Source organism: Phocoena sinus, chromosome 5, assembly GCF_008692025.1.
Source record: "Phocoena sinus isolate mPhoSin1 chromosome 5, mPhoSin1.pri, whole genome shotgun sequence".
Lineage (NCBI taxonomy): Eukaryota > Metazoa > Chordata > Mammalia > Artiodactyla > Phocoenidae > Phocoena > Phocoena sinus.
In genome coordinates, this window is record NC_045767.1 from 38,732,956 (window position 1) to 38,755,107 (window position 22,152).

Here is a 22,152-nt window from a genome sequence, read left to right on the forward strand (position 1 = left end):
GTAGTGAGGAGTCTTATCGTAATGGTTCAAAGAAGAGGGTGTGATCAGCTTGTGGACATTCTTCTGACTGGTTGGTGGTGAGGTAAGTGGGAGTCAGCATCACCAACCTTCTGTCTGGGGTCTACGGGCTTGTGGGCAGCACACAGTTTACTCCTCCCACCTGGTGGGGGTCTCAGTATCTGCAAAACAGCTCAAAGGTATTGTTATGTATATGCCTCGAGGGGGAACCAGGACCCTGCCCCAAGGCTGCACTCTTGTTTCTCTTGACTGTTCATCCCTTGTCTCCACATCTTCTCCCTTTCATGTTTAGCAACCGTTTGAACCCGCCCTTTGGAACTCAGGGAAAGTCATGGAGGCTGAATGAAGTCTATTTCCTTTTGTGCCCAGGAGTCCCACAGGGTCCTGCTTGGTTTCATTCCTAACCACTATGACAACCATTTTCCAATAACTGTGTGAGAATGGGGCATGGTTGGTTTCCACACAAGTCAGTTGAGTGAAAGCTCAGTTTTCAGTGTGAGTCATGGTGCAGCGGTGTTGGATAACTGAAAGGACTCATAAAGCCCCACAGAGTATACTCACGTAGAGCTTTAATAGAAGTTAAGGATGTGGTGCGGCAGGAGAAAGCAAACACAGAGAGGCTGGGGACTTCCAGAAGCAGCTGCCAGGGCTCTTCTTCATCTTCAGATTGTGAACCACCTAAATATATACTGTATACACTCGTCTCAGGGACAGTAACATTTCCATTCAACATTTTACCCATCAGTCTGGGACCTCTAATTAGAGGGTGACAGTATTTCTAAGGACAGAGATTTCCTAGTTGTTCACACTTGGCCATAAGCATGGAAGGAGCCATAATCATAAGATCTGAGTCAGGAATTATAAAATCTACCTCACGGATACCACCACAAGTTATCTACAGAGAGTAAATAAGATGACATTGCATCTTATTTATTGATTAAATAAGTTGATAAAACCATTGATAAATAACAGACGCTCACTATGTTATTTTAGTTTATTATTAAAGGTGAATCCTATTTATTTTTCTACATACAGACTTCAATTTTAGCTATTATTTTAAATGTGGTTGTTTTAAGGAATTTGGATAATGTTTTTAAACTTCAGTTTCAAACTGAAGCTGAGTTTCTCCAAATTCATAAAAAAGTAGTCTTTAAAAATGCTAGGGAATTCCCTGGAGGTCCAGTGGTTAGGGCTCGGCAGTTTCACTCACGGGACAGTGTTCCATCGGGGAACTGAGATACCGCAAGATGCGTGGTGCAGCCAAATAAATAAATAAATAAATAAAGCGAAAGAGCTAGCAGTTTAGGTTTCAGATTTTTTTAATTTTTATTTTAAGAGAAGAAAATATGGGGGCTATACACTGTGTGTAGATTTGAAAAGAGATTCAGGAAGTGAAGAATGGTGATTGCTTGCGAGTATCGTGAGACATTGCAGAGAGGTGTTGCTGTTAGTAAGTTGAGGAAATAAATAACACCATTTTGAGGGATGCATTATGAGGTTTGGTATCAAAGGATGACTTTTTTTTTTTTTTTGTAGCCAATCCAGATAGTGTTCCCATTTTTCCATGTTACCTACTAGCCTTGTCAACATTCATATTTAGTTTTACACATTTGCTCTTCTAGTAATAGAATTTTCTAGTTTACTCTTTCTCTTGCACAATGCCAGGGTATTTTTTATGTTGTAGTCTCTTCCTCTCTCATCTATCTCAAAACCATCTCTCCTTTCTCAAACATGTTCCTCTACCACCTCTATCAGATTTTAATAACCTCTAGTGCATTCTTATATAACCATAATATAAAAAGATAGTCAGATACATGTTGTGGGATGTAGTTGTTTTTTATAGACATAGAATAATTCTATTCGTGTTTCTCTGCAAGGTGCTTTGATCGTTTACAACCCATAATGAATATTCTAATAGGAAAACTGATACAGTGCTAAAGCATTCTTTTAAAAATTTGCATAATACTCCACAGGCTGGATACAATCCTGTTGCTTTAGCCATCCTTTTATTAATGAATTTTACTTTCTTTTTGCTTTGTTGCTTGGCAGACAGTGCTTCAATAAATACCCTTTATACTTCCTACTTCAGTAAATATACTTTTAATTCTATACAATTTAATTCTGTAGGATAAATTTCCAGAACTAGAATTGGTGAGTAGAAGGATGCATACATTTTTAATTTTAATACAGTTTGCCAAATTAATTTTCAAAAAGTGGCAGTAATTCCACTGCCCATTGTTATTAACAATTTATAGAATTTCCAGCTTGCCCTCCCCTCACCCCCTCAACTAGCACTGGATGTAACATTCTTCTAAACTTTTTGCCGCCTGTTGGCAAAATGTTAACTCATTGTTACTTTAATTGTAATGTCCCTGCTAATTGTAAAATTGAACTTCTTTTTAATGTATCTATGAGCATCAGAATTTCCCCTTGTATAACATTTTTATCCTTTGACAATTTTTTAGTTGGGCTTTTTGTCTTTATATTGTCAATTTATGGGAGCTATTTATATAGGATATGCTGGAATTATTTATCTGATAGATGTGCTTTAAAGATTTTTCACAGTCTATTCTTTGTTTTCTGACTTTTCTTATTGTCGTTTTGTTGTATTTAAAATATTTACATAGTCAAATATTTCTTCATTTCCTTTTTTTTCTTTTGAGTTTCCTGTCTTGCATAAGAAACCCACCCCTCAACACATACCACTGCCACATACCACAAATGCCAAGGGCATGCAAATATTTTCATAGGTTTTCTTCTAAATAGTTATTGTTATACATTTTTAAGTATTTCAATCCTCATGGAAATTATTTTTTTATGTAGATGAAAGGAAGGATCTAACTTTCCCTCCCTGTTTGACTGGCAATTGTTCCAGCAATCTTTATTTAAACAAACCACCCTTTTCCCATTGACTTGTAATACCATCCTTATCACAGCGTAAGTTCCCTATTTGTGAACTTCTAATATGTTTTAGTTACAGTGGCTTTATGCTTTTTAGAAAATCTAGGAAAACAAAATTGCCTTCTTACCTGCTCCCCACTATTATTTTTTCCACTAAAGTTTTCTATTTTTTGACATTTGTCCTCCATATGAAGTGTAGTTTTTGTTTGTTTTTCCTTTTTTGCTGGTCCCCAGGGGTATAGAACTGGACCAATTTGATCAAGCATCCTCTTTAATGACTGGTGCATCATCATCATAGTGGCTTGCTCTTCAAGAGCAACATCACTTGCTTGGGTTATTTCAATGGCCTCCTAACTGCTTTCCTTACTTCTGCCCTCATCCTTCTTCAGTCTATTCTCAACTCAGCAGCCAGAGTGATCCTTTTAAAACTGAAGTTTGGTTGTGTTCAGATCTCTCCAGGGACTGCCCATTCCACTCAGAGTCAAAGCCAGCCTTTACAATGGCTCCAAGTTCTGTACGGTCCAGTTCTTATGCCTTCTTTGTCTTTATTCCTACTATTCTCCCTCTCAGCTAGTCATTCATTCATTCATCAAATATCTATTGAGTGCCTACTACATGCCAGGCACTGTTAGAGGCACCTGGGACATTTTGGTGAAATGTGTGTGTGTGTGAGAGACAGACAGACAGACAGACAGGCTGGTCCCTTGGCTGTTTCATGAACTTCCTAGGCACGTGCCTCCCTCAGGCCTTAACACCAGCTGTTCCCTCTGCCTGGACTGCCCTTGCCGCATAATCCACGTGTCTTTTGTCATCTTCTTCATGTTTCTATTTAATGTCACCTTCTAGCAGAGCCTTCCCTGATGGCCCGATTTAAAATTGCCAACAGTCCAGCACTATTGGACTCTCACAATCTGCTAATTCATTTCTCCATGACACAATTTCCTCTAACAGACTTTATAATTTATAATCTCTAGACTTTATCATTTATGTCTATTGTCTTTCTCCCACCCTGGAAGGTGAGCTGGGGGAGGGAATAATTTTGTCCCTACTGTCACCTTACTGTCTGGAACAATGGCTGACACTGCATGAAACTCACTATTTTCTGAATTAAGGAAAGGATGAGTGAGGGACCTTGGAAGGCAGTTGGCCTTTTCTGTGCTTCACTTTTATTTTATAAAAATTAGGGATTATAATGGCCACTTACTGACAGGCTTGCTGAAAAGATTTAATGAAACAGTACATCTAAAGTACTTAAAAGAGAATTTGACACATATTAGGATTTTTTTTTTTTTTAGGGCTGAACTATTCAGAGGATTTTATTTATTAATTTTCTCCTATGAAATAAAGACAAAGTACCCTTAAACCAGACCAGACTGAAAGTGCTTCTTTTTAGTGTTTCATTTTATTTTATTTATTTTTTTATATAGCAGGTTCTTATTAGTTATCCTTTATATACATATTAGTGTATATATGGAAATCCCAATCTCCCAATTCATCACACCAACGCCCCCCCAGCCACTTTCCCCCACTGGAGGCCAGACGTTTGTTCTCTACATCTGTGTCTCTATTTCTGCCCTGCAAACCGGTTCATCTGTACCATTTTTCTAGGTTCCACATATATGCGTTAATATACAATATCTGTTTTTTCTTTCTTACTTACATCACTCTGTATGACAGTTTCTAGATCCATCCATGTCTCTACAAATGACCCAATTTCGTTCCTTTTCCTGCTGAGTAATATTCCATTGTATATAGGTACCACATCTTATTTATCCATTTGTCTGTTGATGGGCATTTCAGTTGCTTCCATGTCCTGGCTATTGTAAATAGTGCTGCAATGAACATTGGGGTGCATGTGTCTTTTTGAATTATGATTTTCTCTGGGTATATGCTCAGTAGTGGGATTGCTGGGTCATATGGTAATTCTCTTTTTACTTTTTAAGGAACTTCCATACTGTTCTCCATAGTGGCTGTATCAATTTACATTCCCACCAACAGTGCAAGAGGGTTCCCTTTTCTCCACACCATCTCCAGCATTTGTTGTTTGTAGATGTTCTGATGATGCCCATTCTAACTGGTGTGAGGTGATACCTCATTGTAATTTTGATTTGTATTTCTCTAATAATTAGTGATGTTGAGCAGCTTTTCATGTGCTTCTTGGCCATCTGTATATCTTCTTTGGAGAAATGTCTGTTTAGGTCTTCTGCCCATTTTTTTTTTTTTTCTGCCCATTTTTTGATTGGATTGTTTATTTTTTTAACATTGAGCTGCAAGAGCTGTTTATATATTTTGGAGATTAATCCTTTGTCCGTTGATTCATTTGCAAATATTTCCTCGCATTCTGAGGATTGTCTTTTCGTCTTGTTTATGGTTTCCTTTGCTGTGCAAAAGCTTTTAAGTTTTATTAGGTCCGTTTGTTTATTTTTGTTTTTATTTCCATTACTCTAGGAGGTGGATCAAAAAAGATGTTGCTGCGATTTATGTCAAAGAGTATTCTTCCTATGTTTTCCTCTAAGAGTTTTACAGTGTCTGGTCTTACATTTAGGTGTCTAATCCATTTTGAGTTTATTTTTCTGTATGGTGTTAGGGAGTGTTCTAATTTCATTCTTTTACATGTAGCTGTCCAGTTTTCCCAGCACCACGTATTGAAGAGACTGTCTTTTCTCGATTGTATATCTTTGTCTCCTTTGTCATAGATGAGTTGACCATAGGTGCATGGGTTTATCTCTGGACTTTCAATCCTGTTCCATTGATCTATATTTCTGTTTTTGTGTCGGTACCATACCGTCTTGATTACTGTGGCTTTGTAGTATAGTCTGAAGTCTAGGAGCCTGATTCCTCCAGCTCCATTTTTTTCCTCAAGACTGCTTTGTCTATTGGGGTTCTTTTGTTTCTCCATACAAATTTTAAGATTTTTTGTTTTAGTTCTGTAAAAAATGCCATTGGTAATTTGATAGGGATTGCATTGAGTCTGTAGATTGCTTTGGGTAATATAGTCATTTTCACAATGTTGATTCTTCCAATCCAATAACATAGTATATCTCTCCATCTGTTTGTATCATCTTTAATTTCTTTCATCAGTGTCTTATAGTTTTCTGCATACAGGTCTTTTGTCTCCCTAGGTAGGTTTATTCCTAGGTATTTTATTCTTTTTGTTGCAGTGGTAAATGGGAGTGTTTCCTTAATTTCTCTTTCAGATTTTTCATCATTAGTGTATAGGAATGCAAGAGATTTCTGTGCATTAAGTTTGTATCCTGCAATTTACCAGATTTGTTGATTAGCTCTAGTAGTTTTCTGGTGGCATCTTTAGGATTCTCTATGTATAGTATCATGTCATCTGCAGACAGTGACAGCTTTACTTCTTCTTTTCCAATTTGTATTCCTTTTATTTCTTTTTCTTCTCTGATTGCCATGGCTAGGACTTCCAAAACTATGTTGAATAATAGTGGCAAGAGTGGACATCCTTGTCTTGTTCCTTATCTTAGAGGAAATGCTTACAGTTTTTCACTATTGAGAATGATGTTTGCTGTGGGTTTGTCGTATATGGCCTTTATTATGTTGAGGTAAAATCCCTCTATGCCAACTTTCTGGAGAGTTTTTATCATAAATCGGTGTTGAATTTTGTTGAAAGCTTTTTCTGCATCTATTGAGATGATCATATAGGTTTTCTTCTTCAATTTGTTAATATGGTGTATCACATTGACTGATTTGTGTATATTGAAGAAGGCTTGCATTCCTGGGATAAATCCCACTTGGTCATGGTGTATGATTTTTTAATGTGTTGTTGGATTCTGTTTGCTAGTATTTTTTTGAGGATTTTTGCATTTATATTCATCAGTGATAGTGGTCTGTAATTTTCTTTTTTTGTAGTATCTCTGTCTGGTTTTGGTATCAGGGTGATGGTGGCCTCATAGAATGAGTTTGGGAGTGTTCCTTCCTCTGCAATTTTTTGGAAGGGTTTGAGAAAGATGGTTGTTAGCTCTTCTCTAAATGTTTGATAGAATTCACCTGTGAAGTCATCTGGTCCTGGACTTTTGTTTGTTGCAAGATTTTTAATCACTGTTTCAATTTCATTGCTTGTGATTGGTCTGCTCATATTTTCTAATTCTTCATGGTTCAGTCTTGGGAGGTTATACCTTTCTAAGAATTTGTCCGTTTCTTCCAGGTTTTCCATTTTATTGACATAGAGTTGCTTGTCTCTTAGGATGCTTTGTATATCTGCGGTGTCTGTTGTAACTTCTCTTTTTTCATTGATAATTTTATTGAGTCCAGTCCCTCTTTTTCTTGATGAGTCTGGCTAATGGTTTATCAATTTTGTTTATCTTCTCAAAGAACCAGCTTTTAGTTTTATTGATGTTTGCTATTGTTTTCTTTGTTTCTAGTTCATTTATTTCTGCTCTGATCTTTATAATTTCTTTCCTTCTACTAAATTTGTGTTTTGTTTGTTCTTCTGTCTCTAGTTCCTTTGGGTATAAGGTTAGATTGTGTACTTGAAAGTTTTTTTGGTTCTTGAGATAGGCTTGTATTGCTATAAACTTCCCTCTTAGAACTGCTTTTGGTGCATCCCATAGGTTTTGGATCATCATGCTTGTAATTTGTCTCTAGGTATTTTTTGATTTCCTCTTTGATTTCTTCGATGATCTCTTGGTTATTTAGTAACGTATTGTTTAGCCTCCATGTGTTTATATTTTTTACAGATGTTTTTCCTGTAATTGATATCTAGTCTCGTAGCATTTTGGTCGGAAAATGTATTTGATATGATTTCAATTTTTCTTAAATTTACCGAGGCTTGATTTGTGATCCAAGATATGATCTATCCTGAAAAATGTTCCATGAGCACTTGAGAAGAAAGTGTAATCTGCTGTTTTTGGATGGAATGTCCTGTATATATCAGTTAAATCTATCTGGTCTATTGTGTCATTTAAAGCTTGCGTTTCCTTATTAACTTTCTTTCTGGACGTTTTGTCCATTGGTGTAAGTGAGGTGTTAAAGTCCCCCACTATTATTGTGTTACTGTCAATTTCCTCTTTTATAGCTGTTAGCAGTTGCCTTATGTATTGAGGTGCTCCTATGTTGGGTGCATATATATTTATAATTGTTATATCTTCCTCTTGGATTGATCTCTTCATCATTATGTAGTGTCCTTCCTTGTTTTTTGTAACATTCTTTATTTTAAAGTCAATTTTATCTGATATGAGTATTGCTATCCAGCTTTCTTTTGATTTCCATTTGCATGGAATAACTTTTTCCATCCTGTCACTTTCAGTTTGTATGTGTCCCTAGGTCTGAAGTGGGTCCTTTGTAGACAGCATATATATGGGTCTTGTTTTTGTATCCATTCAGTGAGCCTGTGTCTTTTGGTTGGAGCATTTAATCCATTCACGTTTAAGGTAATTATCGATATGTATGTTCCTATTACCATTTTCTTAATTGTTATGGGTTTGTTTTTGTAGGACCTTTTCTTCTCTTGTGTTTCCCACTTAGAGAAATTCCTTTAGCATTTGTTGTAGAGCTGGTTTGGTGGTGCTGAGTTCTCTTAGCTTTTGTTTGTCTGTAAAGCTTTTGATTTGTTTGTCAAATCTGAATGAGATCCTTGCCTGGTAGAGTAACCTTGGTTGTAGGTTCTTCCCTTTCATCACTTTAAATACAACATGCCACTCCCTTCTGGCTTGTAGAATAAAGGTGCTTCTGCTATTTCTTTAATAGCCTTTCAATGTCTGTAGGATCTGTTGTGTTGTCTCTTATTTCTTATGTTTGTAATTTGTGTTTTGTTTTACCTTTTTGAAAATTATTTTAGCCAGTTATTTATTAATTTTCTTAAACTTTAAAGAAAGCCAGGTTTTGGCTTTGTTGTTTTTCTGTTTGTGTTTTTGTTTTCTTGACTTCTGTTCTTATCTTTATTATTTCCTTGTTCCTACTTACTTTGGGCTTAATTTATACTTTCTTTATAGCTTAAAGTGAAAATTAGATGCTTGATTATCTACCTTTTTCTTCTAATATAAACATTTAAGGCTTTTAAGCTATGAATGCTTATATTAAATCATTATATTTAAAGGGTGGTTATATTCCTCAAATTTTGGCATATTGTGTTTCATTACCATTCATTTTGAAATATTTCTAGATTTTTGTTGTGTTTTATTCTTTGACCATGGGTAGTTTAGAAATGTGTTGCTTTATTTCCAAATATTTGGAGATTTTTCCAGATATACTGGTGTTATTTATTTCTAATTTAACTTTTTCTTTTCTTTCTTTCTTTTTTTTTTTTCTAGTTCTTTAAAGATTATTAAACTCATTTTAGGTCCCAGAAGATGATCTTTCTTGGTGAGAAAGTTTTATGTGAACTAGAAAAAAAATAAATGTGTATTCTATATGTGTTTTGTGAACTACTCTGTAAATGACAGTTAGGTCTAGTTGGCTTTTGGTGTTGTTAAAATTTTCTATAGTTTTATTCATTTTTGCTTGCTTACTTTATCAGTTTCTGAGAAATGTATATTAAGATTTCCAACTAGCACTGGGATTTTTTCTGTTTTTTTCTTTTAGTACTCTCAATTTTTACTTCTGCATATTTTTATTTAAATAACATTCTATTCATGTTTTGTGGACTCAATGTCTTATCTCTCTGCTCATATCAACTGTATTTCTCTTTTAGTTTTCTTCAGCATCCCACATTTTATCTTTCCCTGTAATTTTTTTCCAGTTTGTAGGTTTTGTTTAGTGTCTTTCATATCTTCTCCAAGGTCTTGACTTAAGAGTGAGGTACAAAAATGCTAGTTGGAACATGTATGTTTATGGGTGGGACTTCACTGTAGCATGATAGAGTGGGGATCAGGCTGTTTTGCTGGGGACCAGCCATGCTAGTATTTGTGGCAGAATTAATCTGTTCTCTTGGTTTAGGGTTATGATTCTCCTTCTCCTGGGAACCAAGTATTTCAAACGGGTTGGAGTTCTAAAACTTTGGAATGACACTTTCACTTAAACCCTATTTTTCAGCACAGCACACGCTTACCATTTTCAGCAGTATCTTGCATGTATTTTTTGTATTTAAATATTTTCTGAACATTTTCTGTAGATATATTCTCTGGATGGACACCAGGGTGAGTGAGGAATGGTAGCCTGGCTGAGGAAGCCTCTGGTTTCTAGGGGACGGGTGTTGATTAAAACTTATAATGACCATCAGTGAATCTCCTTTTCACCCAAGTCCTTTTACCAGAGTTTAAGTGTAACTAGTGACTCCAATTTCTGAGCCTTTCCAGATTTTTGTAATGGAAATGTGGACTAAGAATGCTGCCTACCATATCAATAAACAATGGATGCTGCAGTCGTCAGCAATTGCAGCTATCCCCAACAGTGAACCCTGAGGGAGCTCAGGATGGAAACCAGGAATGCCTGCCATTTGGCAGTCAAGCGCTGCAGCACCCCACCCCACCCACACCCCTCTCCCTGCAGTGTACCCTGAGGAGACTCAGGATGAGAAAACACAGGATACCGGCCCCAGACAGCTGAGGTGCATATCAAAGGGATGGTTTTAGTGAGCCTGGACTCTTTGTATCTTCCCATACGCAGAAAAGCGCTAACTTCCTTAACTTGAGACATCTGGTTTTCTTTTATTAACAGTAATCCTTTGCTCAGACTACCTGGTGTTGTTACAGAAAATCCTGTATATCCTGACATCCCCCCTTCCTCCTCAGAACAGTTTTCTCAGCATTATCTGAGAGGCTGTCTCCCGGCCTCGAAGTCCTAAGAATGTCTGCCGAATAGGTTGTGCATTTTTTTCAGTTGACAGAAACCAGTTTGTTTCTTGTTGAATTGCCTCCTAGCAGGCTTACATTTTAGCTTTTTTAAGTTTTGTTAACTCAGTTACTATGCATTGTCCATTTAATTTCTCTCATCTGAAATTTTGTTGATGTCTTTCTTCATCTGTCATATTTTTTTCTATTCTTTTTATCCTATGTTCTTGCCTTTTCAATTTATTTATTGTCATTAAAGTGGTGTTTCCAGAGCGATGAAAGATAAGTTCATATATAGCCATGTTTTAACTGGAAGTCTTATTGCAGTGGGTACATATTTTATATTTTACTGAATACTGTGAAATTGCTTTTCAAAGTGCTGCATTGATTTATGTTTGTTTTGGGTTGGTCTCAGCCTATGCATACTGATGCTATTTTCTAGAAATGGCAGAGGGCACTCCTCTGGGCTACTTGTGGCAAACCTCACAGACATTTCCTCAGCTGAAGCCAATGCTGAGGCTGGACCAGCCCTTTTGGTTCTTATGATTGCAAGGCACACCTCAGCAACTACTATCAGGGAACTTAGAAGAAACAAGGTTTATTACTCACATGTCCTGGAGGGTACAAGCCATGTCCTGCACCACTTAGCAATGTTCAGGGGGAAGGGGGAGAGGTGGGAGAGAGAGAGAGAAAGAATATGAATGTGTGGGCCTGGTGTTGCTGGTGAATTTAAGTTTCTTTCTTTGTAGCAAAAGAATTCAGAGGTGAAGTGATAGGTAAGAATCAGATTTATTTAGAGAGAAACACACTCCACAGACAGAGTGTGGGCCATCTCGGAAGGCAAGAGGCAAGAGGCCTCGAAAGATGGCATGGTTAATTTTTATGGGGTGGGTAATTTCATAGGCTAATGAGTGGGATTATTCCAACTATTTTGGGGAAGAGGCAGGGATTTCCAGGAATTGGGCCACCACCCACTTTTTGACCTTTTATGGTTGGCCTCAGTCAGAACTGTCATGGCACTTGTGGGAGTGTCATTTAGCAAGCTAATGTATTACAATAAGAGTATAATGAGGCTCAAGGTCCACTGGAAGTTGAATCTTCTGCCATCTTGGACCCAGTTGGTTCTAACCAGTCTTTGTCATGTACTATGGCTATATCATTCTTTTAAAGGTTGTGCCCTGCCCCCTTCCCTCCTGTTTCACTGGTGCTCTCTCTGCCTTTATTGGGGTTGATGGTGGGGTGCTGGGGTTTTGAGGGTTCACTCTTTGTTGGTGAAATTAAAACATAAGAGCAGGAATTAAAGCACAGGAAGGGAAAAGCAAGCAGTGGGTCAGTCAGTTATCTAGGTCCACCAGAGCTTTCCAATGAGGAAGACTCATGCGTGGGGCAGCCTGGCTCTTTATCTAGTTGTGTAGATGGCAATGTGTTCTTTCCAAGATGGATGTCTTTGCAATGGATGCCTCAGCAGTCAAAAGCTTAATGTCAGGCACTTACATTACAATCAAAAAAGCTAATTGTCAGGTACCTACACTACAGGGTTCCAACTAATAGTTGAAATTTCCCCAGAGCCACTTAAGTCATCTGTTCTTTCCCCAGGGAAGCTACCTCTATTTCTATTGTGTTCACTTACCCATTCAACAGGTAGTCACTGCTTCAGTAGTATAAGAATGACCTAGAATAGTGCCCTAAAGATAAGAGTGCTCAAAAACAGACTGACAAGGTTTTTGTAATTCTAAAGCTTGCAGTCTAGGGCCATCCTTTAGCTCTCTACTTAGGCACCTCCCCTGGGCAGTTTTCCCTGATTACACCCTCCCCCACACATCCAGGCCTACCAATGCGATGGTGGTACAACGGAGAGAATTACCAAATCTATTATTCTGCACTGCATGGTTTTAATTATATGTGTATCTTGCCTGCTAGGCTCTTAGCTCTCTAGCACAGGGATTGGGTCTTTTTGGCCTTTATCTCCCAAATCCAGCATATGCTTGTATGTCAAAAATTGTTCAAGAAACTTTGTCATAAATTAACCCAAAATTTGATTTCAAAAGGGCTTTAGAGGTAATAAAGCATGACTCAAACAAAATTAAACTGTATTTTAAATTTATTTTAATACTCAGTTTCAGATATATTATGACATTTAATTACTTATTTGCTTTCATTTAAGTTAGAGCCATAATGTGCAAAAAAAGTAAGGAAATGTGCTTAGCTAGAACAAATATTCAGGATAAAAAAGTAGATACAGAAATATAGTGGTAATCATATACTGCATAGACTATCTTGTAAAAAAATGCATGTATGTGTACACACACACACACACACACACACGGCAATGAACTAAATTTGGCAATGGGGTAAAATTTGATTCCTCTATAGTAATTTGAAGAGAAGATTTAATTGATTTCAGCTATGACATGGTTATTCACACACACATACCCCCAAGAGAGGCCGTTTTCCAAGTAACTTTGGGAAAATTAAAAATTTTCTGGTTCAAAACTTTTTAAAGCCAATTCAATGAGCTTCATCAAAATATCTAGTATTGGCCCTACTCACAAGCACTTAGTGATGAGTGTTAAGGAAATACAACAAAGTAATGGGAAACCAACTTAAGATTGTCTTATTCATTGTATACTTATTTGTTGTCTGTTTCTCCCACTTAATTCACTGCTATTATTCTAATATCTACAAGAATGCATAGTAATGAATACATATGCAGTACACAAACAAATGCTTATGACAAGATATTATTAAATATGAGGGAGATATAAACTGATCCAGAATGGAAGTTATTTAGTCAAATGAAATATCTTGAATGAATAGATGCTATAATCAGATAAAGGTAAAATTCCACTACTATACTGAACCTAGGCAAGCGACACTTTACAACTGAAAATGAAATAATGGCTGAAAAGGGCTTAAAACTCTTTGGAATTTAAGCATGCCAAGCCCAAATCACTGGACTTTCAATTACAGATTCAATGACCATCTAGACACTAAACAGAAAAATTGTGTATGCAGACCTTGGTTCCAGCCACAAGTATGTCACTCTAAGATTTTGGCCAAGGAGACATAGTTTCCTCAATTATAAAATGGGTTATGAATACCTGCCCTGCCTTCTTTACAGAATTGTTGTAAAAATCAAGTACAATTGACATTTATATATTTTTATTCTTTAGTAATCAATTACAAGCAAAATGTCCTTATTACAATCAACACTGAAAATTAGAATGTCACTGTGGCGGACGTGGAGGTGGGCCCCTTGAATCTCTCTTGAAATAAGAACAATGCTGATCAAAAAGTTATTTGTCGGCCTGCAGCTATAGCACCTTCTGGGTCTCCCAGAGCATGTGAAGGTCATGATTTCCTGGGCAGCCTCTGGCAATGACTTGGCATAATGGTGACTAAGACCTGGCCATTTCTGTACAACACGGGGCACTCTCCTCTGTGTGCAGTCTTTGCTCTGGATCTCACCAATGGGCTGGCCAAGCCTCTCCCAGAGCCGCATCTCAGTCTGATGCTTTTCCTGCCCATTCCTCTCTCCTTCCCTGTTCCTCTCACAGGTGTCAGACTTACATCATAGCCTGAAGGCCCTCCTGTCTATTCCTATTCCATCTTCCCTTGATCTTTCTTAGGCATTGCCTCCAATAAATATTAGCACTTGTAACTCTTGTCTTGGCATCTGAGTTCCGGAAGACTCAACTAACGTGGCCCCCCAAAGCCCAATCCTCTGTCACTATTATGAATGTTATATTTCTTTCCAGAGATTTTCATATGTATAAGCATTGTGAGCATTTTAAGATGGCTCTACTTCTTTTTCCTTTATCATCATCTCATGCACTTATGAATAATAGGTGATAAAGCATTTTTTAAAACGTAAGCCTCATACAATGCTAACCACCACCTGGTGTTCATGGACTTTAACAACAACAGTGCCTGAGGAAACTCTGAAACATTTCTTGAGAACACAGCATTGAATGGCATGGCCCCGGTGAGAAGTGCATCAGTCATCTGTAATCTTTCAATAACTTTTTAGGGTGAGGGTCATATTCTTTCTGCCCTCAAGCCTGTGTCCTCTCTGCAGAGTCTGTTTCTATGCTGGTCCTGGGCTTCATTTGTATCGTTTTCATTGATATCTCTTGCCTTCTCATTCTTTCTGGCTTTACTTCTGCATTAAAGCTACAATTACAGAAATACTCCATATATTTCACATGTAGGCTTTGGAAACATTTGAAATCATTGTGTACTATTAATTTCAATCAGCACTTTTTTGTTTTTAAACTTTACACCACTACAAGAGTTTGTTTATTTATATATTTTAACGTGGGTAAATTGGCATTTTCAAATTGTTTCTCTCTGTCTCTTTTAAATTTAACTTTTCAACTTGATTATAAAATTCCCTAGGGCAGAGAATGTACCTGGGAAGATATGCTTGGATGAAACTAGGCACATGGATAAAAATCTGGGATCTCTTCTTGTATTGAGTAAGATCAATGACGTCTTTGAGCCTGTTTCCTCATCTGTGTTGTGAAACAGGAGTAAAATGTAATCCTCTTAGCTTTGAATGGGGACAATATCATGACATGTGTAAAGTTCCTGCAAGATACTAGCACTAATTCGAGGACAGTTCTTTTCCTTTGAATGGAAGTCCACAAATGGAATTAAAAATTTATACTTTCACTCAGGCTTAAGCTTACTCCCTTTCTATGAATTTGCTAATTCCACTGGGCTTAAAGCTACTCTGAACAGAGTAAGCTGGAGATGGTCCTATGGCCATTTCACACCATACTAAAAATATTTCTGATTTTTGTCTTTCAAGTGGTGTTCACAAGTGATTTGTTTTTCCATACCACATCCTTCCCTAAAATTGAATTTCCAGAAATACAAATAAAATAGAGCTAACATTCACCAACATCTTTAGCATAAGGAATCATGAAAACATTGTAAATTCACAAGTCCAAACAATTTTGAAATAAAGAAAGGCAGCACCAAGTCCTATAAAGATGATAGATTTGGGACTCTTACCTAGACCTGTCAGTTGCCAGCTGCAAACATTGAAGCGATAGCTTCCTGTAACCTTTGCTGCTCATCTGTAACATGAGCATAAGGACCATGTTTTTGTTTTTTTCTTTAGAAGATATTTTTTAAAAGCCAGTTTTTATTTTTGCATCTTATAAATATTTCTTCTGCAATTAGAGCTTTCAAAACCACAATTGATTTTCCAATTTCCATGATAGAATGTTTTTCTTTTCTACAGAGTCAGAGAAGTAATCCCTTGAAACCACAGAAAATAATCTTTTGACATAAAGGAAAAAAATGATAGAGGCATTGGATCCACTGAACTGAAGATGAAACAAAGACCAGGCTACATAAATGAGAAGTGTCTGTTGAGAGGGAGGGGCTGAGTCAGGTAACACTGTTCCCTGTGGATGCCAGTTTTATCCTTCCCATCAATGAGTACAATAGGAAAATACTTGTAGTATTCGATGATGTCTTCCACTGAATCAAACTTCTGAAACACAGAAGAGAAAGTTAATGAAAATTTAGGTACCTTTGTGTCTGTCGATTAAAGTACGGCCTAACATGCTTCGTTTTATTTAGGGAAGAGGTTAACTCATTTAATGTTTTTTAGATTGTAAAGGGGTATCAGAAAATGTTTTTATGTTTTTTTTTTTTTTTAAATGGATGTGACAAAGAAGCCCTTGAAGGATCAGTGATAAGATTAAGGTAACGAAGGTGACCAAAAGTGAGCCCTCCTCAGCTCTCGAAACTTCCCACCCATGGAATGTTCACCAGATTCAGGTTACACTGGACAAGCTCCACTCTGTGGTTACATGTTCCTACTGTAAGCAGTTCGGATGGGTTAATTACACAGCAGTCAGCCACAGAGAATCCCTGGTGCCTCCCTTACCTTGTCCCCAACTGTGACATACTAAAATCTAGAAGATCAGTGCTTGACCTTCACTTCGTAAATTAATGGGAAAGGTCTGCGGTGAAATCTCTCTCCTGTACACCCCTCTTGTTCTAAAGCATTCTAGACTAATCAGAAAGAATATTGATGGGCTTCCCTGGTGGCGCAGTGGTTAAGAATCTGCCTGCCAATGCAGAGGACACCGGTTGGAGCCCTGGTCCGGGAAGATCCCACATGCCACAGAGCAACTAAGCCCGTATGCCACAGCTACTGAGCCTGCACTCTAGAGCCAGTGAGCCACAACTACTGAAGCCCGCGTGCCTAGAGCCTGTGCTCCGCAACAAGAGAAGCCACCGCAGTGAGAAGCCCTCGCACAGCAGCGAAGAGGAGGCCCTGCTCACCCCAACTAGAGAAAGCTGTCATGCAGAAATGAAGACCCAACACAGCCAAAAATAAAATAAATTAATTAAAAAAAAAAAGAAAAGAAAGAATACTGATGACCACAGGACCACAGGGCTCCTGGTAGTTCTTGGCCAACTTAGGTTCCTTCCCTGGGCTTCTGTTAAATAATGAGGTGACAGTGAATCATTACACTTTTGTGTTTCTAGAGATGTACACATAAAGTGCTGGGGTGATTTAATGGAAAGTAAGATGATTTCAAGTGTAGGGGAATCAGGAAGTGCTTTGTGGAAGATACAGACTTGAAATGGGCTACACATTCTGGGTGAGTCAAGTGGACAAGGTGGGTTTAAAGATCCTAAGAGCAGAGGAAGACAAGTGTACAGGTGTTGAGAACATGTGGGCACAGATAAGAATTCTGATGAGTTTGGCTGAGTTCTTGGAAGGGGCTATTTGGAGATGATCAGGAAGAAAGAGCTTGCACGACCTGCCTTTTGTAACTTAGGGCAACACTGTGAAGTGAACAGGGAGGGAAGAACGGACCTTCCCTGAAGAGCCAAGGGAACTGCAGCTCAGAGTGAAGAGTGACTTGCTTCACTTGTTACACAGCCAGAGGGCAGGACCAGGAATGCAATCTGTTTTTTCTGGATGTGTATCAGTTTCTTCCTTGATGCAGCTTTGCTTATGGCTTGTGAACCCACTGTTCCAACAGAGCAGTGTCCAGATGATGCAGCCTGAAGGAGGGAGCTGCACTGGGGACGACTTTGATTCTCTTTAGTTTTGTACGTCCTCCCTCTGCCCAGCACAGAAATGTTTGCAAGCCTGAGGAATACTCAAGAGGGAATGAGATTGTCAAGGTCCATGTCCTCATGGAGATTCATGCATTGCATTCAGGCGGGGGCAGACAGAAAGTAATTCCCTGTCCAGATAGATCATTTCATTTAGGGTTAATTTGCTGTGGAAATAATCAACCTGGGGCTTGAGAACCTCACAAAGTCCTCCCGGGGCCTTCCTGACATTGACCAGTCCCTGAATCCATTCCATTCCTGTTCTTCTTGGGAACTGAGTCAACAAACCTCCGCCCACACCCTTAAGCTCATTGAGTTGGTTTTGTCTTTTCATCTGAAAAGAGTCCTGATTAAATCTGTAAGTAACTTGCCCTTCTGAGCCCGATACTGGATCTGTGGCAGAGTTTTCTATTTGACCACCCCTAGTAAGTACACAGTCAATACTAGTGATGCTAAGGTAAGGTGGTTGTCCAGCAGGGACAGTAATTGTTCTGCTACAGTAGTTGTAAGTGGAGGGCTGTGGAGCCCAAATGCCTGAGTTCCAAGCAAGGCTTTCCCACCCACTAGCGATGTGTCCTTGGGCAAGTTTCTTACACTCTCTGTCTCAGTTTCTCTGTCTAGGAACAGTGATGGTAATATTAGGACCTACCTCTGAGGGTCATTGTGAGGGTTAATTGAGTTGACCTACACAGCATTTAGGAAGGAGCTCTTTCTGCAGTGACTGCTCAGTAAATGTCAGTCATTGCTATGACCTCCTCCCTTCCAAGTTTGCCAAGAACATGATGAAAGAGCCATGAAATCACTGTAGAAGTTTATAGACTCTCATTGTAAGCCTTTAGGAAGAAAGGAAGGACATTTTTGTATTTCATTTCTAGTCATAAATTAAGGACAGAATTTTCTTTCTCTTTCTTCATACTTGAAACAAAAAATAATTTATGAAAAGAGATTTTCCATGCAGAACTCTTCTACAAAATCGGGTAGCCACATGCACAAAGGAAATTCTCTATCCTGGGATTAATCTTTAGAGGGAAAAAGATTAATCTTGCTTTGTAATCTCAGTCCTGTTTTCTTTAGGATGGTCCCAAAATAGTGACCTCAATACTAATTATTTATAATAACTGCAGGGATGATATTTTATATGAAAGTGTAATTTTAACAAGTAGTAGGAAGCAAGCAAGGAAGGAATAAATAAGTTATTCTGTCATTTCTTATTACTGACTTCTAGTGATAGGCTAACAACTGGTATATTATCCTAAAGATAATTTTTAAAAAGGTTATAATTAAGGTCTTACTTTATATTAAATTCCTTTTTTTCAGGAGGACAGCAAATACCATCCTAATACTAGATCTTAAAATTTGTTTAAACCTTTTGTGATTGTCCTAAATACCAATGATAGGCAATGTTTCACTGCCAGAAGCTTAATCAATCTGTTTGGATACACACATGGGAGTGAAAGAAGAAAAGAGAAAAAGAGGAAGATAGAGAGATGCAAAGACAGAAGGAGGAGAGAGAAGCCGACCAGGGAAGTGAGAAATAAACTCATTGGTTAATTGTCTCTGCTTCCTAGTCTTTGAACTTGAATTTATCAACTAAACGCCTATCATAATTTTTTAGCAACTTATCACAAACATTTGCAGGACAAGGAACGGTCCGATTAAAATTGCTCGCTTCTACTAGACTCCACAGAAATGTTGACAAATGTGATTTCTAAAACTTGGCAGCAGGCAAAGCTCTGCAGGTTATTAACAAGCAGGTGCCCTGCTGGTTGGTCCAGAGCCGCCAATGTTCTACCAGGTGATAAATAGGTGTGTGCATAGATGGGCACAGATTAACAGAGTATCCCCTGGATGGCAGGGATTCTGCCTTGCTCTGCTCTGTGTCCTCAGAATGAAGCATTGAATCTAGCATAATGTAGGCATAAAATTAAGGCTTGGCCCCAAAACTGAACAAATGAGAGACCCGGGCTGAAAGGTGGCCTCCAAAAGATATCCCATGTCCTAATTTCTGGAAGCTGTGAATATGACCTTCTAAGCAAAAGAGTGAATATTACTTTACATGGCAAAGTTAGGATTACATTAAGTATCTTGGGAGGAAGGTCTTGAGAGAGGGGCTGATCCTAGGTTATCTCTAAAAGCAACCACCTGAATCCTCATAAGATAGAAACAGAGGTAGATTCGCATGGAGAAGAGGAGAAGGCGTGTGACCTCAGAGGCAGAGATCAGAGTGATATGGCCACAAGCCAAGAAAGCTACAGTTTGCTGACAGCCACCAGAAGCTGTAAGAGGCCAGAAGGATCTTTCCCCAGAGACTCCAGAAGAAGGGTGGCCTGTCAATACCTTGATTTCAGATTTCTAGACTCCAGAACTTCAAAAGAATACCTATTTATTGTTTTAAGCTACCAATTTTGTGACATTTTGTTACAGCAATCCCAGAAAACTAATATACTGGGTGCTCCCTGAATCTAAATTCAGACACGAGTTTCTAGCCACATGGCTAGCATAATGACCCAAAGTTATAATATACAGCAAAATGGACCTTCCCAGGCTCATTCTTTGCAGGCACGTGTGGATTTGCTGGCCTTCTGTGCTTGTGACAGGTGTTGACAAGCTGTGCCTTCCCAGGGGACCCGTCCAGGTTTCTCCTGCAACTCTCATGGCTCCATGTGAGCTTTTCATCTGTGTCCGGGACACACAGACCCAGTGAAAGGGCTTTAAGGTATCATTTAAGAGAGAAATGATACTTAGCACCTGCCTCTATGTATCTGGCACTCTCTTTACAGCATCTCATCTTACACTCAGAATACCTCCCTTGGAATAGGTGTCACTGAATTGTATGTGGGGATAAAGTCTAAAGTTTGAAAGACAATCAAAAAGCCACAGGAAATCAAAATTATCCTTGAAAACCCTGTGCCTCATTACGTTTCTCCTGCAGAGTTGGACTAAGATGCTACTTCTTTATTCAAACACCAGATGAAGTAGCTAGTACCTGGCTTGCGTTTAGCAGAGACTTGCTGTAGCAAATTCTTTATCTTTTCTTAGAGAGGGGAGATTCTTCCTCAGCAAGGCAAAGGGCTCGAACTGTGAAAGGTGTACAGGAGCTGAGAACAATCTATATCATCCCCCTCTTACACCAGGGCACGGCTTGTTCAGAAGAGAGGCAGGAAGAACTACCTGTAAATTGTGATTTTTCACCCAGGGCCTGGCACACAGTAAGATCCATGGAAATCTTAGCTTTTTTTTCAACTGAAGTTCTGGGCTGTTTTCAAATGGGCTGGGGATCATTTGCATTTGCTATGATGCTATCCGAGACTATGTGAGAAAGTCAATATTTTTGCAGACTATATTAAACCCCAGCTTTGGCATGTACTAGCTGTGGCTGTGGGCCAGTTACTTCACATTTCTGTGCCTCAATTTCACCATCTGTTAAATGTATCAACAGCACCTACCCCACAGGGTTGCTATGGGATGAAACCGATCAAGTTAATTAATAATTGCTAACTGCACAGAACAGTGCCTGCGCATAATAGACGTATGTAAGTGTTAAATAAACATATGAAAAGGAGACTCTTGCTTGGGGGTTGCATGAGAGGAGAAAATTCCATAATAACACAAAAAGTGTTAAAATAGGCATTTGAATTCTTTTTTTTTCTTTTTTTTAGGTTATATAAATGAAAATTTATTTAGATTGAGAAAAAAAATCTCAAAATGTTACAATATTTTTGGCCTAAAAATACTACACGTATAAAAATCTAGGAAAATGATGTCTATTTTATTTTTTTAATTTTAATTTTTTAATTGAAGTATAGTTGATTTACAATGTTCCAGGTGTACAGCAAAGTGATTCAATTATACATAGGCATTTGAATTCTTAAGGGGTCCTTGGTGACAATAATTAGAGCAGCTCACCTGAAAGCTGGTGTTCTAATCCAGGGGCTGTCATTATGACAACCGGCTGAGGCCTGCAGTGAACTGGCTGGCAATCTGATTCAACACTATTAGGAAGTTATCACAGGGTCACTGTTTCTTCTCTTTTATAAGCAGACCAAAGTATGGCTTGTTGGGAAAAAAGCTTTTTGGTTTTTTTTAAATGAGAACGTCTATGAGCTGGAAGAAAATACAGGAGGATAAAGGGATACTGAGCTGGAAATTCCATTAGCCATATACATCTGGACCTAAGGGGAACCATGTTTTAGTTATTGCCATGACTCAGTGATAATAATGAAAGAAATCATAACTAACATTTACCGATATGTCAGTAATCAGTGTTCTGGGTGTTTTACATTCATTAACTCACTAATCCTCATCACAAAAGAAAAAATTGGCTACTTCTCTTTTTAGTTTTGCTGTAACCCTTTCTTACTGTGGCAATATTTGACAGATTTATGTATTAATCTATTTATTCACTCATGTTCTC

The 22,152-nt window shown here is 38.2% G+C and overlaps 1 protein-coding gene across 2 annotated transcripts in view; it reads right to left on the bottom strand.

Annotated features, from left to right (window-relative positions):
* Positions 1–12,766: 12,766 nt before the first annotated feature.
* CLNK (cytokine dependent hematopoietic cell linker) overlaps positions 12,767–22,152 on the bottom strand; it is a 187,962-nt gene continuing 178,576 nt past the window's right edge. For both annotated transcript variants that reach the window (XM_032631759.1, XM_032631758.1), the window contains exon 19: positions 12,767–16,152. In XM_032631759.1, coding sequence (XP_032487650.1) covers positions 16,006–16,152 — 147 coding nt within the window. In that variant the 3' untranslated portion in view covers positions 12,767–16,005. The remainder of the gene's footprint in view (positions 16,153–22,152) is intronic.